This window comes from Dermacentor variabilis, chromosome 1 (genome assembly GCF_050947875.1).
Source record: "Dermacentor variabilis isolate Ectoservices chromosome 1, ASM5094787v1, whole genome shotgun sequence".
Taxonomy (NCBI): Eukaryota; Metazoa; Arthropoda; class Arachnida; order Ixodida; family Ixodidae; genus Dermacentor; species Dermacentor variabilis.
In genome coordinates this window covers 139,623,995-139,641,264 of record NC_134568.1, presented here as the reverse complement: position 1 = coordinate 139,641,264, position 17,270 = coordinate 139,623,995, and the positions used below count along the sequence as shown (strand labels likewise).

General features: G+C 44.0%; 1 protein-coding gene across 4 annotated transcripts in view; it reads left to right on the top strand.

The window, feature by feature from the left end:
- Positions 1-17,270, top strand: part of Nak (Numb-associated kinase) — a 125,018-nt gene that overhangs the window by 29,962 nt on the left and 77,786 nt on the right. For all 4 annotated transcript variants that reach the window (XM_075696111.1, XM_075696104.1, XM_075696097.1 and 1 more), the window contains exons 6-7: positions 4,876-4,957; positions 6,969-7,101. In XM_075696111.1, the coding sequence (XP_075552226.1) occupies positions 4,876-4,957; positions 6,969-7,101 (215 nt within the window). The remainder of the gene's footprint in view (positions 1-4,875; positions 4,958-6,968; positions 7,102-17,270) is intronic.

Here is a 17,270-nt window from a genome sequence, read left to right as displayed (position 1 = left end):
AAAGAAATGCTGAACATCTTACCCTGGAGTGCGGTGATACAATGAAATCTGCACGTGGTATCGCCCTAATCCAGGCACTCTGGTGTTCTTCATCTTGCGGTAACTTGAAGACGCAATTTTTCTGCCCCGATTTGTAATTGCTCCGGCAATTGGGCACGCAGCACTTATTAGGCATATATTGGCATGGCACTCCACATTTCCGGGCAATGAAGACTGGCGGTACACACAATCGCAAGCACAGCACAAGTGTTGAGACTGCATGCACTGGTCACGTCTAGGAAAAAATGTGCGTTCGGAAGCATGCGGCAGCATGGCTGAGCATGCCGGGACTTGTTTATCCCCGAAGCTATTCAAGGAGCGGCAGGGCTCCTGGAACTAATCGAATTGTTGTCACCGCCGTCGTCGCCTCGGTCTTCTCCGAATAGCCGGGGTTAACTATTGTATATCCTCCGCGCTTCACTTTCAACACGTGTGCGCCGCTAGTAGCTTCGCAGCACGCTGCACGGAACTTCTATGTTGGCCTCTTCTGCGTGACGTAGCTCAAGGGGAGAGGGTCAGCCAGAAGGCCTTAAGTTCTCTAGAGGGTGTTGTCTTGCCTCACTGTCAGCGAGTTCATTACCAAAAACACCACAATGGCTAGGCACCCATTGAAAGGTGATCACGTGGCCACTTAACTCGGCACTGTGATAAAGTTCGACGATTTCCAGCACGAGCAGATAGTATGGTCCTTTGTTTAAAAAGTATTTTAGCGCCTGTAGCGCTGATTTGGCATTGCACAATATTGTCCATTTATGGGGTGTCTGCGTTCTCATAAAACGGACAGCCTCCCGTATTCCCGCAAGTTCCGCAGCCGTAGATGTTGATTTGTGGTCTAATCGAAATCGTTGAGTAATTCCAAGTTGTGGGATGACAAATGCGGCCGTTGTGGCAGATGGCGTGACCGAACCATCGGTATATACTTGTACAGTCCCACTATATAAAGTAAATATATGGGACAGGGTGAGCTGCTTCAAGCCAATGGAGGAAACGTGAGATTTCTTCCTAATTCCGGGTGTCTGAAGCCTCACTAGTGGTCTTGGCAATGTCCATGGAGGTGTCGCGGGGATGTCGGTTGCCTGGAATCTTGCAGGTACAATGCTTGCGTGACATGCAATAGCTTTAGAAAAAGCACAGTCAAGGTTGATGCTTGGAAGCGTTGACAGTGGATGGTGTGAGTGTCTGGTTAGCAGGCGAAGATAGGTTCGCATAGGTTCACAAGACCTGTATATGTCGATAGGACAAGCCCGTGCTTCCGCTATTGTGCCCTTAGTTGACGTGCAGCGTGGCAAGGAATAAACAAACATTACAAGATCTTCATGACTTGTTGCTATGTCACTGCATTCTAGCGAGAGTCTTGAATGGAAGGTGCACATGTGTCCCACCTCTCTGAGCGGGCTGAAACAACAGTACAGCTCCAAATCTGCAGTTTTGTTGCTGTGACACACGTAATTGGAAAGCAATTAAACCTGATTTTTTTCAGCATTTAAATACAACCCAGCTTTTCCAGTTCTACAACTGCTTCCATTGCCCATTTAAAGTGGGCATGTTAGCAGTAACCACGAAGTGCTGGTATTTTAATTCTGCCTTTTCAGAACTTGCTTTGTGTGTGTGTTTACTGTTGTGTTGCCTATCTCAATTTTAAAGATGGCCTTATAAGCATGTGAGGTGGCTTTCTGAAACAGTTGTTTCGAAGCATGAAATGCCTCCTCAGTTCAGTAAAAATGGTCAACACACCTAATTCTCAATTTTTTCCCCCCTCTGTTTGACTCGGCCAAGAATGAAAGCATAGTGCAGTAGAATGCATGTACACTTTCCTACTGATAAGAAATGACCAGTGTTTGGAATGACGCCACTTTGGCCTGTATGGAGGCAATGCAGCAATGTTCACTCAGAATTTGCAAGTACAAAATAAAATGTATCATGCAAATGCACAGTGTAGACAACAGAGTTGCGGAGTGGCAACTTCAGAGTTGGAATGATCCTGGAATTGTTCCACATTTTCGAAAACCCAGAATGAGAATAGAATGATGCCGCCAGCCAAGCAGATGGAATGAAATGGGAGCCCGAGATTCTAGAATACAGTTGGAATGGAATGGACACATAGTCCTTGGTTTTAAGTGAGACTACAAAACCAGTAAATTTGCGAATTAGACTAATCTAACATTATACCAATTTATTACATTTCTCTATTTTTTTTTACTCAATACTGGATCTTTCAGTATCTACCTATAGGTGACTACCTCTGCCACGGTAATTATAAACACAGTATTCTACACTTCCGAAGACCCAGTAATCTTTTGGAATTACAATGCTGAAGTGCATTTAAAGACAGCAACTTTTAGTTGTGAAGAATGATTGGATTTATCAAGCGCGTGCTTGACCTACGACATCTGTATTGAGGCCAAAAACAAACTGTTGCACCCTGCACAAGTCCACGAGGATTTGGAATACACATCATGTTTTTTGCACACTGTCTATTATCAAGAAGCCATGGTAACTGGTGCTCAGAGAGGTGCTGGGAAAAATGGTGGCTGTTATTACACCAGTAAATGCGAAACAAAAAATTATCGTCCTGCAAAACATATCTATGCGTTTCATTTTTCTGTTCGCCATCAAAGCAGCAGAATGAGTGAGCTGGATGCATGACGTGCTCAACGGGGCAATACTTTTCTTTGCTCGAATAAAAATAGTGGTGGAAGAACTAAAGGTTTTTAGAAATTATGCATTTTATTTAAAAGGCAGTTATACCTTGCCTGTATTGCAGCGTGCTGTGTAGTGAACTGCGTAGCACATGAGCAGCTTAAGTGAAGCTAACTTCAGCAGTCAGGAGTGGGTAGGTGTAGGCTAGTAGTATATGCAAAATTGGTGCACCATTCTGCTTGAAACTAGTGTAATGTTTGGCTGGGAAAAACCAGGCTTACTCTTAAATTTAAAAAAAAAATGTTAAACGAGATGAAGTGAAATTTCACGTATGAACACCGCAGTCAGTATAGAGCATTTTCTTCGTTATATTTAAGAAACCTGGAGAGTTGCTGAGCCTTTGTGCTCTCTTTGCTTTTTTTTTTCCACTGAGAGAAGCTTGAGAAACCAGGACCACATGACAGGCTTCCAGCCTGTCATGCGCTCCATTCTTCCGAAATTGACGCATTTTAGAGATACTTGTATTAGGATGACAAGAACTAAATATATTTTGCCATCATGTAATTTATTTGTAACTTCAACTTGTGCAGCCAACAATATGTATGTCTTTAAAGAGATTACAGATAACATTCTAAACAGGCCACAAAGTGTGTTTGTTCTTGTGCAAAAAAAAAAAACAATATGGTATGTAACATTGTCCTGTTGTTAAGACTTCAAAAATATGTTTTAGTTACTAGACATGCAAATGTGCAAGTAATAAACAATTAGAGAAAGCATTTCATTTATTGGAATTGAAAGAACGGAATGTATGAGCTCAGCCACTCCAGGAGTAGTAAAGGTCCAGCTGTCAGCATTTTGAGGAGTTTTAAGGAGTGGAATTACTGCAATTTCAACTCTCCGGAATGGAGTGGGAATGAGAGTTCCCTATTCTGCAACTCTGGTAAACATAAAACGAAACTTAAGCTGGCAAAGTTCACTCAAAAGTGGAAATGCTAAACTGAGGTCATTTATTGTACTTTTCTTGATTGACTGTTACAGTTACTTGGCAAAGTTTCAAGTCATGATGTCTGAAGAAATCTGTTTTAATGTACAGGTTTGTCTTCCATGAGGTATCCTCATCTGAATTTAACGCACAGGAAATTTTCGGAACCATTTCCTTGGAAATAAGGTGTGCGTTAGAATCGGGGGAAATGCGTAATTACTTATTGTAAGGTGCTGTTTTCGTTTGAAATTGGCATGTTTGACAGGAGATAGCATGTTTCTGACACACTCACTGTTCCTTAGCAACACCAAGATAAATGCTACAGTCGTTGGGGTCACCATCAGTTGCAGCTGTGTGCATGCTGACCAGTCAAGTTTTAATTATCTGGCAAAAGCTAATTTTAGGATCGAAATAATGAAACTTTTGAACCGTAGAGATGTATGGACACTGGCCAGGACTTTTGGCCGGTATCAAGTTAACTTAAAAATTGAATTAACAGTATTCAAAATAATGGAAGTCTTCTGTAGTTTATTTAGTGCATCACAGTGAACACAAAAAGGGGTGCACACTTCAAGATCTTGAATGTAAGGCCAGGTAGTTTTTTTTTTTACTAAAATTGTAAGCTCCCTGCTGCATTTACATGAATACCAATTTCCTTAGGTGTTAATGACAGCATTGCGTAGTGGCAGACTTGTTCAAAATGAATTGTAGGGGTGCTAAATAAGTGCTTTTTGTCGTGATACTAACTGCTACATTCTATTTATTGCTTCAGTCTCATATTTAATTTTCTGACTCGTGTCACAGTGGCTTGGTGGACGTGACATTGTGCTGCTAAGCATAAGGCCACAGGCTCAATTCGTGGCCATGGTTCTGATTGGGGCGTAGTGCAAGAATGCTTGTGCACTGTGGTTTGGATGCGCATCAAAGTTCCAGGTGGTCAAACTTAATCGGAAGGCCCGTTGCGTGGCCTCTCTTGTAGCCCATATATTACTTTAGGGCGTTAAATCCAATCAATAAGTAAATCATGACTTTCCTGAGGTGCATTGAGGTGAATGAATGGGAGTGTTTGCATTACTGATAAAACTTAGGCGTGGGACTGCAGCACTCTGCTCCCACCCTGCATATTTTATCAAAATGTAATTTCAGTATATTCTGTTTATTTAAAATGCTACTCTTTTTCACCCTTTGTATCTAATGGTTCTCTTGGATTTCAGGTACACAACGCTTGCCTACCGTGCACCTGAGATGGTGGAGCTCTACAGTGGGAAACTCATCACGACAAAAGCAGATATTTGGGTAAAAATTTTAGTTATTGAAGATATGTTTTTCATGTTTATTCAGCATGAGACTTACACCGAGATAATGTGACCTATGAAAACACGTGTAGAGCAAGTGCACATGTTGACAAGTCAGAGGAAGTTCACTGATTGACAGGAGCAGTACAGCATGGCTTCTACAACAGAGTGGAGTTAGCTGAGAGACGGTTAATGAGCAGCAGCAGACAGACAACCATCTCCTCTTGCGTGTCTGCTTGTTTCCACCAGCACACAAGAATTGTATGTTCTCCCCTTGTCAGATAATATGCCCCAACACTGCACCTTGGAATGGCTATGGCTTGTGGCCACCTTCCAATACAAACTCACCAACTGCTAGTCCTAAGAAAAAAAGAAAAGTTTTGATTGTAGAAACAGCTCGTGTTTATATTTGCACATTGTCTGCATGCTTAAGTACCCTTTTCAGAAAGGGCTTTGGTGGTAGAGGCAAGCAAAATGTAGTGCTTTGTCATTTGTCCACTCACCACTTTGTTGGCACATGCATATAAGGTGTTGCTCTTGTACATTGATATTTTTTGGCATATATAAGGAACTCCAAATAGCCTTCACTTCAAGCTCCCCTACAGTGCTAAAATTTTCGGTGATCAAACCCATTCAGTCGGCAAGTACAACCATTAAATTATGGTTAAAGTGTGTTGAAGTTGTCCCATGGTGCATACCATGGTACTTGGAAGACTGCTTTCAACATTGTCCTATTTTTGTACTACAGTAAAACCTCGTAAATTCAGATTTCATGGGACTGCAAGAAATGTCCGAATTACCGGACTGTCAAATTATTGAGAGTATCGAGAAAACAATAAACATACGCTTGGTCTGTCAACACGCATTTATTTACTGAAGGAATTGGCAAAGCATGTTTCTGTTTTGCATAAAAGACAGGTGGAAGTTTCAATTCTCATCATCTTGTGATTAATCATCGCTTGCTGCAGCGAAGGCCTCGCGACTTCCTTCACAGCACAGCCGTGGCGTGCGTCTTCACCTGAGACGTGCTTTTCTCTATCACGTGCACATCCTGATTATTCTTTAGCCAGTGAGCTGGTCACCAACAGATCGTCCGTCAATCGCAATGTAGCTGGCGCTCTTCATCCTCGACAACTTTGCACTAAGATAGAACAAAACTAATGTTTGCTGCAAACACTGTGGTTGAAACTGCTGCTGTTATCGGCGCGATCATGGATGGTGATGTTGTGGTGCTCAAACCATACAGCCGATGCACGCACCAAGTCAAAATGAAACTGTTGCAACCGTTGCGGACTAAACTGTGGTTGCTATCGACATGATCATGGTTGGTGACTACATTGTTATGAAGGCATGCGGCCGACGCAGTGTTATGTGCGGCAGTAAACGCAAGAATAAAGGCTCTGAGGGCAAAAATAGGCACAAAGCGTTCCGGCGTTGCTGTCATTCACGTACTATTTCCGGAGGTGACTATGGCAATACGGACTATGCCACTTTATTTTGGTTGGACGCTGGCGCCGTTTTTGCGCTTTTGCATCACACATTTGCAGCGCTCCACGCTCGCCGAGTTCCGAGAGTGGCCAGAATTAAGTGATGTGCGGCTAAATGCATCTGAATTAATAAGAGTTTGATGGCACTAATTAGTGCAAAGACTTGCTGGGACCAGAGGACGAGTCTGAATTATCCGATTTTCCGAATTACTGAGGTTTTACTGTATTAAATTTTAACTTGTCTCCTGAGGGCGTGCACTGTGAGTTTACAGCAAAATTGTAAAGTACCAAGAAAAGGGAGCCTGGTTGACTAGCTTATACTGGAAAACCTTGGCTTCATTCTCAAATCACTTGCCTCTTTCAACTGTTTCAGCTTCTGCTACTAGTTCAATAACTATGTATTATTGAATTTTCATTCTCTCCACCCTTGTTGTGCAGTCATGATGACTGCATAGTGTATATCAGATGTGTGTAGCAACATGTGAGCATAGAGGCTGATTTTTGTCTCTCTTCCTACTCCTACAGGCCTTGGGCTGTTTGCTATACAAGTTGTGCTTCTTCAGCTTGCCCTTCGGTGAGAGTGCCCTTGCTATTCAGAGTGGGAACTTCACCATACCTGACAACTCTCGCTATTCCAAGCAAATGCATTCCCTCATCCGTGAGTGCTAGTTCTTCGTAATAATGCTATGTCCTTTGTTATAATCGGGGTGTTTACCAACCGGGAAAACCGGGAATTCTCAGGGATTTTGAATAGTCTCGAAATACTCGGGGATAACTTGGGGAATTTGTGCCTCTATCAGGGAAAATGAGCAGTATTATTGTTGAAAGGGAACAAAAGTTGCGGTAATGCTGGCTCGAGTAACAGAGAGGAATCATGACGAATCCTTTTTGACGCCCTGTCATCCGCTGAAAGAATTGCCAGTGTGCAGTCAACGACCGACTTTCCGGATGCCCGATAATTCGGACGGCTTTTCTATGTATAAGAAGGTCTGAAATTTCGGATGCGAGAACCCTTCGGGGAGGGGGGGGGGGGGGGTCTGATTTCTGATGGTTTCTGATGGTCTAGAGAGTCTGAAAAATTAAACGTTGACTGTACAACTCGCCAAGAGGATGCTTCAAATGGTCCGTGGAGCGAACACACGGAACGAGGACGAGAACAGAAAGGACCGCCGCATTGAGGAATGAGTGGGAAAGGAACTGTAATGCCTTTTCTTTGAAGGAGCTTGAGCTCAAAAAACAAAGTGTTGGCTGTCGCCGTGATGCAGGTGACCCTCAGTCAAACCAAAATAAGCTCTTTAAAGCAGTGAAATGCAACACTGAGGCATTGTGCACAGGCTGAGAGTATGTCAGGACACTTGAGGTTACCAGCTGTTGAGAGAAAATCTTGCTTGTGACAAAGTTCGGGTCTCACACCAATGAGCTTGCTAGCGGTTGATAGAAATAGCTTATCTGCGAAAATATGTGCTTCTGTTATGTTTGACAATGGGTTTTCAGGGTGTCTGCCAACTGGGAAAACCGGGAATTTTCAGGGGTTTTGAGTAGTCTAGAAAAAGTCAGGAAAAACTCAGGGAATTTGGGCCTCTATCAGGGAAAATTAGCGGCAATTTTATTGAAAGGGTCAAAAGTCGCGGTAATGCTGGATCGAGTAACAGACAGGAATCGTAATGAATCGTCTTTGATGCCCTGTCGTCGGCAGGAGGAGTTGCCAGTGTACAGTCAATGAGCGACTTTCTGGATTCCCGATAATTTGGACGGCTTCGCGGCCCCGCCACGTACCCCATAGAGTCAACGTAAAAAAACGTGTGAAATTTCCGACGCAAGAACTCTTCGCCGTCCGAATTTCCAGACGTTTTGCCGTGACTGCAGGTTCGAAGCGGAAATAATCAAAGGCACCACTACTGCCGTTTTGATTGCTTCGCCACCTTGAACCGGCACTCTCGCACGCAGATCCGCTGGCAGCCGTTGCCACCACTGCGGCAACGCTAGGCCTAGCTGCTTCGACGTTCGCTAAGAATCTTCTTGCTGTTGGGTGCCGAGTTTTTTATTAAAAGAATTAGCTGCTGTCAGCAATGGCACGGACTCCGCCTTTGTGATCCTCGCGATTGGCTTAGAAACTTGGAAAACACGGTGCGTTGCATAATGCTGGTTCCTGAAAGTCAGCTTTGCCTCTGTACAGAAATGTTACTTGGTGAAGCTTATGCAAAAGTATTGCAGTGAAGCATAACAAGCATGAGAAGGGGCCACGGAACACCGAATGTATTCCTTAATTATACACGCAGGCACCCTGTATTTCCTGTCACAGTACGAGCATCGGTATGCCTAATATGTGTACCGACAGGCCTTCAGAGCGTTTTCGAACGTGCCTGTGGCGGTTTGAGCCCCTAAGGGCAGTAAATGACACGGATTTATTTTTTCCAATTGGCTGATTTTTCGGACGTCTTCGCGGCCCCTAGGGAGTTCGAAAAATCGGTCGTGGACTATGCAACTGACCACGATGCTTCAAATGGTCCTTGGGGTGAACGAGTGGCAGAAGGCGGACAAGAAAAGAAATGAGCTATGCATTGAGGAATAAACGGGAATGGAAGCTTGCTGCTGCTGTTTTGAAGGAGCTTGAGCTCAAAAAATAAAGTTTTGGCTGATGCCGAAATGCAGGTGTCCCTCATCCAAACCAAAATAAACTCTTTAAAGCAGTGAAACACAACACTCGGGCATCGTGCGCGGGCTGAGAGTATGTCAGGACAGTTGAGGTTGACTTACGAGCTGTTGAGAGAGAATCTCAATCGTGACAGAGTTTGGGCCTCATCCCGCTGAGGTTGCTATCAGTTGATAGAAATAGCTCATATTCGAAAATATTTGCTTCTATATGCATCCCCTTTTTATTCGTATTTGATAATGTCCGACCCCATTTCCAGTTTTCTTCAAAGACACTTTATTTGCTGTGCACTTTACTAACCCGTGCCTTCTATTCTCTTTTTGAATAACATAAACACTGCTCCTTAGTATTCAAATTGGATTAAGTCGCGTTTTTATTTTTTTCATGTGCTTACTAGAGAGTGACAGCATCAGGCAATATGGTTTCAGCCCGTCTTGACATAAAACATAGTTCTGCATCGCTCGGGGAAATTTGCAATGGCACTCAGGGAAAACCTGGAAAACTCAGGGAATTTGGAAATGTCAACTTGGTAGACACTTGGTTTTACCATTTTTTGCGGAAGTGTTTTTTGCACTGTACATTTTTCTAACACCTCCCTTCTGTTTTCTTTTTGAATGAAATAATTACTACTCCTTACTATTCAAACTGGATTAAGTTGTTTCTTATTCTTTAACATGCTTACTATAGAGTGACATTATTGGGCAACATGGTGTCTGGCCGTCTTGACATTCAGGGAATTTTGCAAAGGCACTCAAGGAAAGCCTGGGAAACTCGGGGGAGTTTGGAAATGTTAACTTGATAGTCACCCTGATAATCTCTTGATGCTCATGGAAATTTGGAGGAACAGCAGTGACGCGAGGAAAGATACGGACACCTCTAGCAATGAAGCTACTCTTTCTACATTTCAGAATACTACTGCAGTCGTATGGCTTTCTTTTTTGATGCCTCCACTAACTTACTTAGAACGATCAGAGTTTGAAAACACTACTGGTAGTTCGCAGGTTTTGTTGCCATTGGTTTGGCTGAATAATGAGGACAGGAATGTTGGTCAGAACTGCTGGGCTGACCCAAATCTGGCTCAGATGTCATACAAGAACTGGAGAGGAGGGGAAGTCTAAGCTCACTTTTTAACTTTGCTACATGTTTGGCTTATGCAGCAATAATCCATGATATATAGTGATAGACCTTGAGTGTGGCATGTTCGTTATTGACCAACCATACACAGTGGGCATGCGCAGTCTTTCTCACACACGCAGTAATGTAGCTTGTCATGTGGGTAGATTCATATTGGCTGTCAGCCCTTTCCTGAACCTTTGTTGGGCAGTTTCATTATATATTGTCGATGCATATTTGCCGTGTCAGCCATTCTTTTCCTGAACTGTGTAGTGCAGTTCCATTAAGTATTGTAGGCCCTAGCGAAGAATATGTCACTTAGATATTGCAGAATTTCACAGCAACTGAAGGTGATTTGTGACTGGGCAGAAGTTAATTTATGTGCCTGTTGTGCCAGAATGCACCAAGAGGCCAAACCTGCTATTGCCTGCCAGATAAAATTTCCCAGTAAATTTTACTGAAATGGTGTGGCAGTGAATAAAATAATGTGCCACTGAATAAAATAGCATGAGAACATTTGTAGATTAAGGTTATAAGGGCCATGGCCATAGGTCTCTTCTGAGAATAGAAATACAGTGGAACCTTGATATATCGAACAGCACGGTGATCGCGAAATAGTTCGATATAGCCAGAATTCGATACATAAAATTATGTAAAAAAAATGCGTCAAGAACTTCTGCAAATCAATCAATGAACCAAGGGCCCACGCCGATCAGGGATTGTTTTTTGGAGCAAGCGTTCGGTTGCGCCATGTGCAATTGGCCTAGGCCACGCAGACTTTATCAGCCGTGAATGCATGGTCGATTGCACCGCACGCAATTAGCCTAAGCCACGGCAGACCTAGTCGGCGCGGCCTAGGCCAATCACGCGTGGCGCAACTGAACACGCCCCAACTATGGCACAGTAAATACTCACTTGAAGCTTCACACCAAGTATTTATTTAGTATTTGGCTGAGAGTACTGCAGCAGTGTAGCCTGCTTCTTATTGGCGGCCACGTGCTAAAACACGAAGTCCTCAACATAGTGTAAACGACCAACAAGCGATAGGCCGAAGCCCTCCGCAGTAGCGGCATAGAAGGGCCAAAGCAACTAGCGGGGCAACATCAGTGCTTGTGGGATCAACCTCGGTAGTGTCTTTGTTTGTCTGCTACTTCTGCTGCGATCTCCACATCTGTCAATCGAAGCATCTTGAAACACTGTCAGTAACAAGTGGCATCTGCCAATACTTGTATGAGTGAGCCCAGTAAACGTACACTGTTGCGCGTCCTTGTGGATGGAAACCGCAAGTTCTCGCTAGGCGCAGCAGGCGCAGAGCGCGGCACCGAAAAGTCAATGCGGCAAATGCAATGTGTCGTTGACATTGTCAAACTATGGTCGCTAGAATATTGGCTAGTTTGCCGTCTGTGCACCGCGCCGTATGGAGAGGGTGGGATGCTTTTTGATGAAAGCGTAGAGGGCGCTGCAAGCAGTCTTAATCTTAATCGGGCGGCGCGCGCCGCCGCCGCCCGATTCGAAGGGTTGAGCCACAATCATCCATCCATGCTACGTTCTTCGCTCGACCGAGCAGTGTGCGCCGTGTCTGGCTATTGCGGCTGGCTTCTCAGCCTAAGCGATCGTCAAACAACGTCGTTTTGCTACGAGATCAGTCACGTGTGCGGTTGCGATCACCAATGGGAATGTTCCTTTACATTGTGTGTATGCTTAGAGGGGCTGCTTGACAAAACTTAATGTACGCAGGCAAACGTGAAAAGCGCAACAGCTCGTCATTTGCACTTGTCAGCTTTTCCCCATATAGTAAAAAATGCTAGAACCTCATTTGTCACAACCAGCTTCAACACACGTGAAGGCCGCGCACTTGTAGGGTTTAAGAAACTTGGAAAAAGGATAATAACAGTGTTTCACTTAAACTTATGCTAAAGATCGCCAGCAGTCATATCCATCCCAATTCATTCGTGAAAGTGAGGGTTGCCCCAGCTTTCCAAATATTTGGCGACGAAGTAATCAGCTTCTTCCTTTATCAATCCTACTTAGAAAGAGCTTATGGATCTTTTCAGCCAACAGAGTAATTTGTAAAAAAAATTAACAAACTGATAAGGATAATGACTGCTCGTATTCCAAGAGTGTGCTTGTACACGTAATCACTGAACCACATGTTTTTGAAGGAGTTCCTGCAATATCCTATGAAATGGGAAGAACACGCAAAGGCAACAGTTTGCGGTTTTCTTTCTCAAGTACCACTGAGGGCCTCTGAGTGACGATCGAAAGCACGCTGAAATTGCTTTCATACCTCGGTAGCATTGGCTTCAAGTATGTAGTACTTATTGCAATTTTGAGTCAGGACACACTCGAAAATTTGTTTGCCATTGTCAGGCAATCTTCTGGAAACAACGATCACCCTACTGCTGCACAGTTTTTACTTATAATAAATTCACTTGCATTTTACAACCTTGCGAAACCACCTAAATCAGGAAACTGTGCTCCATAACTTATCACTGCACAGGTTTCTGTTCCCAAGCTGAAACCAGAAAATCGGATTGCAATAATGGATGAATTGATTGATGCAGGGAAGTTTGGCGATGCCGAAAGTGCACTGGAGTGTCGTACTTTGCGCAGAAGCATTTTGTCAGAACACACTGCTCTTGTGACTGCAGTAAGCCACGACAAGCTCATATATATTGATACATGCATATTGCGTGTTTCTTGTGGACGATGCATGCGGGCACCCTGATGAAGACGACGAACACTCTCTGGCTCTCGAGCTGTAGGCTGAACTGACGAGCACTGCATTTTCCTTTGTAAATATACTTTGTAACTGGAGTCGGGTACAACTTTAGAAAACAGGGGAGGCCTCGCCCAGATGACCGAAGCGTGACAGCCGATTGCCTCCGCGAGTAAAATAATTCTGCTAAAAAAATTGTGCTTCTGAAATGCGCAATTCTCGGTATAAAGACCTTTGTATTTTGATGACTGGGTTAGTAGAGCTCTCATGTACTACAGCACATGCCGGATTGTGACAGAAAAATAACCCTGTGCCTTCCACAACGCTGCCCGTCGTCTGCTCTTTAGCTTCATTGCAAGTGACAAAAGTAGTAAGAGCAGTTCTGCATGGCTTTTGCGCTTGTTTACATGTACACGACACATTTACTACTCCTTTTCAGAGTTTAAAATGAATCAGTTGCTATTGAACAAGTACTTATATAAAACAATGCATTTATTGCAACCATTACAAACCTGGGGAATGAATATTCGAGGCAGGAAAGGTACAAAAATGCTTCATTCATCGTTTTAAATAAATATTCTTGGTGTTAAATAGCATAAAATTTATATTTTTTGGTTTTGTGTTTTCACAAATTTTTTCCTTCTCACTTTTTTTTTTTTTTGTGTGTGTGTGAGCCTGCAATCTCGCCAGTTCACACAAAGCATCCGTGCGGGTTTTCCGACATGGAGCCCAGCGAGGTGACATAGGAATGCGATCCTTCGTTGCCGAACGAGCCTTGTGTTGCCTCCATGTCCACACCACCTAGGAGCCTTGACAAGAACAAGAGTGACCACATCCTGAACAGCGATTCACGCAACATGATTCTCTGCTGCTACATGTATTGGCGTAACAGGGAGCCTGAACACAGCATGGAGACCACGACCAAGATTGTCGCCTAGATGCTCGGTGTCAGAGAAAGCACTGTGTTCAAGGTGAGGAGGGAGGTCAAAGCGTCGCATATTTCGGGTGGCAAACTGTCGCCGCCCTCACGAAAGCGCCCACGAAATTCAGAGAAAAGAAGACGCAGCAGGAAGTATGACAGCTTCATGTTGTGCGTGCTAAGGTCATGTGTGCATGATTTCTTTCGCTGCAACGAGATACCGATGGTCGAGAAGATAACAGAGTTCTTGAAGCGTATGGATCTCCCATCACTGAAGCGGTGTACTGTGCGTCGCCTGCTTATCGAGATCGGATTCAAGCACGAGAAGAGCAGCCGCAATTCGCTGCTCATTGACCATTATGACATCGCTGGATGGTGGAATCGCTACCTTCGTGATGTGGATGCTACCGGGCGGAAGGCCGAAAGATCTTTTTCCTGGACGAGACATGGGTAACAGCGGGACACACTCGGTCGATCGTGTGGACAGACACCGTGGTGCAGAAGCGCGGACGCCTATATGCTCGAGCAAATGGCCTGTCAACGGTCTGAAACAACCTTCTGGAAAAGGCCAGTGCCTGATTGTGACACACATCGGCAGCGAGGATGGCTTCGTTGACGGCTGCTTAGATATATTCTGAGGACAAAAAAAAAAAAAAAAGGCGACTACCATAAAGAAATGGACGGCAATCGCTTCAAGGGATGGTTTAATGATGTTCTGCAGAAGTTGCCTGCAGGTACCGTCATTGTTTTGGACAATGCTCCTTACCATTCCCGACAAGAAGAGAAATTGCCGATGACAGCTTGGAAGAAGGAAAAAATAAACGAGTGGCTCAAAAGCAAAAACATCACCTACAGCGAAAGGATGGTTAAAAAGCAGCTGCTTGAGTTGGTAGCATCTGTAAAGCCACACTTTCTGAGCTACATCGTAGACAATGCAGCTGAAATTGCCTGTTGCATTGTACTCGGGCTCCCACCATACCACTGCAAATTTAATCCTATCGAGCTCGTGTGGGAAAAGGTGAAAAATGGCATCGCTGCGGATAACAGAGACTTCAAGTTCTCCACGGTTGAAGACGGCTTGAGGGCAAAAAAATCAAGCACGTAATGGCGGAAGACTGGAGGAAGAACATTCACCACGCGATGGACCTGGAGGCAAAGTTCAGGCTTGACACGTCTGGAAGTGACCACATCCAACCCATCATCATCCAACTGAGTGAAGACGACACTGAAGAAAGCGACTCCAACTGCAAGCTGTCTGGCATTGAGCCACTCGATGAAGCATAACAGCTTTTTATTACCGAAAGAACAGCCCTTATTAGGGCTACCAAAACTTTGCCGGTAGGTTTGCAGCAGCAAAGCATTCTCCCGTGACCTCTCAAATAAATAAGCAGTTCATTTCAGAAGAAGCAACGTCCTGCACAGATCGTGCTTAGTATAACTATTGGCATGGCGACATGCTTAAATGCCGGAAAATATGAATGCAAATACAATTATTAACCCTGAATAACTATGTGGGGCCCAAAATGCTCATTCGGGCAGCCACTCTCCAGCTTCACACGAAAAAGCAGCAGTCTACGTGAAATTGACAGCCTCTCTTAGCAGCCTGCACGCCAAAGCATAATCATGTGGTTGCATTATTTTGGTTATCTTCGATGGGGGCGAAATGCGAAAACACCCGTGTACTTAGATTTAGGTTCACGTTAAAGAACCCCAGGTGGTCAAAGTTTGCGGAGACCCTCACTACGGCGTGCCGCATAATCAGAAAGTGGTTTTGGCACGTAAAACCCCATAATCAATCATTATTTTGGTTATCTGGCTCAGGCAAGTAATGTGAATATGAGAACAATTATCAAACATCATTAGCTTAGTGAGGCCCAGAAAACTCATTTGGGTAGCTATTAATAGCAGTAGTCGAGAGCACACTTGAAAGGCACCGTTTGCAGTCTGCACATCAAATCGCAGTCATCACCATTGTCGTATTTGTTTATCTGACTGGGAATGTAAGCACAATTATTCACTCTGAATAGCTCTGCTAGCATTGTTTGTACTGTGAAATTCTGAGTAAAGTTGAATGTGTTTTATTGAGGCAATTATTTACCGTATATACTCGCATAATGATTGCACTCGCGTAATGATTGCACCCCTGAATTTTGTCGTCAAAATTCGATTTTTTTTCTTTCCCGTGTAATGATCGCACCCCGAACTTGTCGCAGTGATGTGTCGTGTGTCAAGTCTAGCTAATGATGATCGCGCTTACCATCTGTCGAATGCTGTCAAGTGCTATGCGAACGACTCTTGAAGACATACCAAGTGCTCTGCACGCGCCAAACATTCTTAAGCAGATGTCCCATTTCATTCCTTTCATCACTTTCCGCACTTCCATGAAAAAAAAAAATCTACAACCAAACTTGCCTTGGCTTTATTACTTGTAGGCATAATGATTTTGGCCAACAACGACAAACAAGGCGCCTTTCAATTCTTCTCGTGTGCACTCATGGGCACGCAACAAATCACGAGCAGCCACGATAGCGGCCACGTTTACACTGATACGCTTGTAACACAGCTAAGATATTCGCCCATCATTAGCGGAACTGTGCCGTAGTAGTATAGCAGTACAGAAAAATACCGCAGTTTCCGCAGCATGTTCGCCATGTGTTTCTATGTCACTGGCAACTAAGCACGCCCATCTCTCTTTCTGTCCTCTCAAAGTGGACATGGCTATGTTATTGTCGCAAACTTGTCGATATTAACAATATTACTCATTACTGATACGGAAGAAACTGTTTCAATGCGCGTAATGCACTCACGAGAAGAAAAAAAATCAAATTCGGCGCGTTTGGCTTGCTCCACCGGCCGCCATTTTTGTTTTGGTCTCCCACACTATTACAGCGCAATTGTACAGCAGCAGCCGCCTGCTTGACCTGTTGTCATCCCGCAGCAAATGCGGGATGAAAAAAAAAAAAAGAATTCTTTTCCCGGGAAATTTAACCCACGTAATGATCACACCTCTGAATTTGGATCATTTTTTTGACAAAAATGTGTTATCATGATGGGCATCGAAACCGTCTGTTCACTAAGACTGAAAGCATGAAAAATGCAACAGCATAGCAAGGTGATGTTTCACAATATGCAGCCTTTCATGTGCACTTCTGGCGAGCTGGCACATGCACTGATGCATAAACATGAACAAAGGTAAGAGGCAAAGTTACTGTGCAACCCATGTGACGCTTTTAACAAAATGTATCTGTCAACATTTCTGTTTCCCTAGGCGATCAAAATTTGTTTTGAGCAAGTTGATTAATCACGTTGCGGCAACAACACAAGAAGCGAGGACAGAAAACACAACGAGCAGGCATATTGAGAAGACGAGGTAGACCAGTGAGAAAGGTTTCAATGAGATGGAAGAGGCCAGCCCTGCAGTCT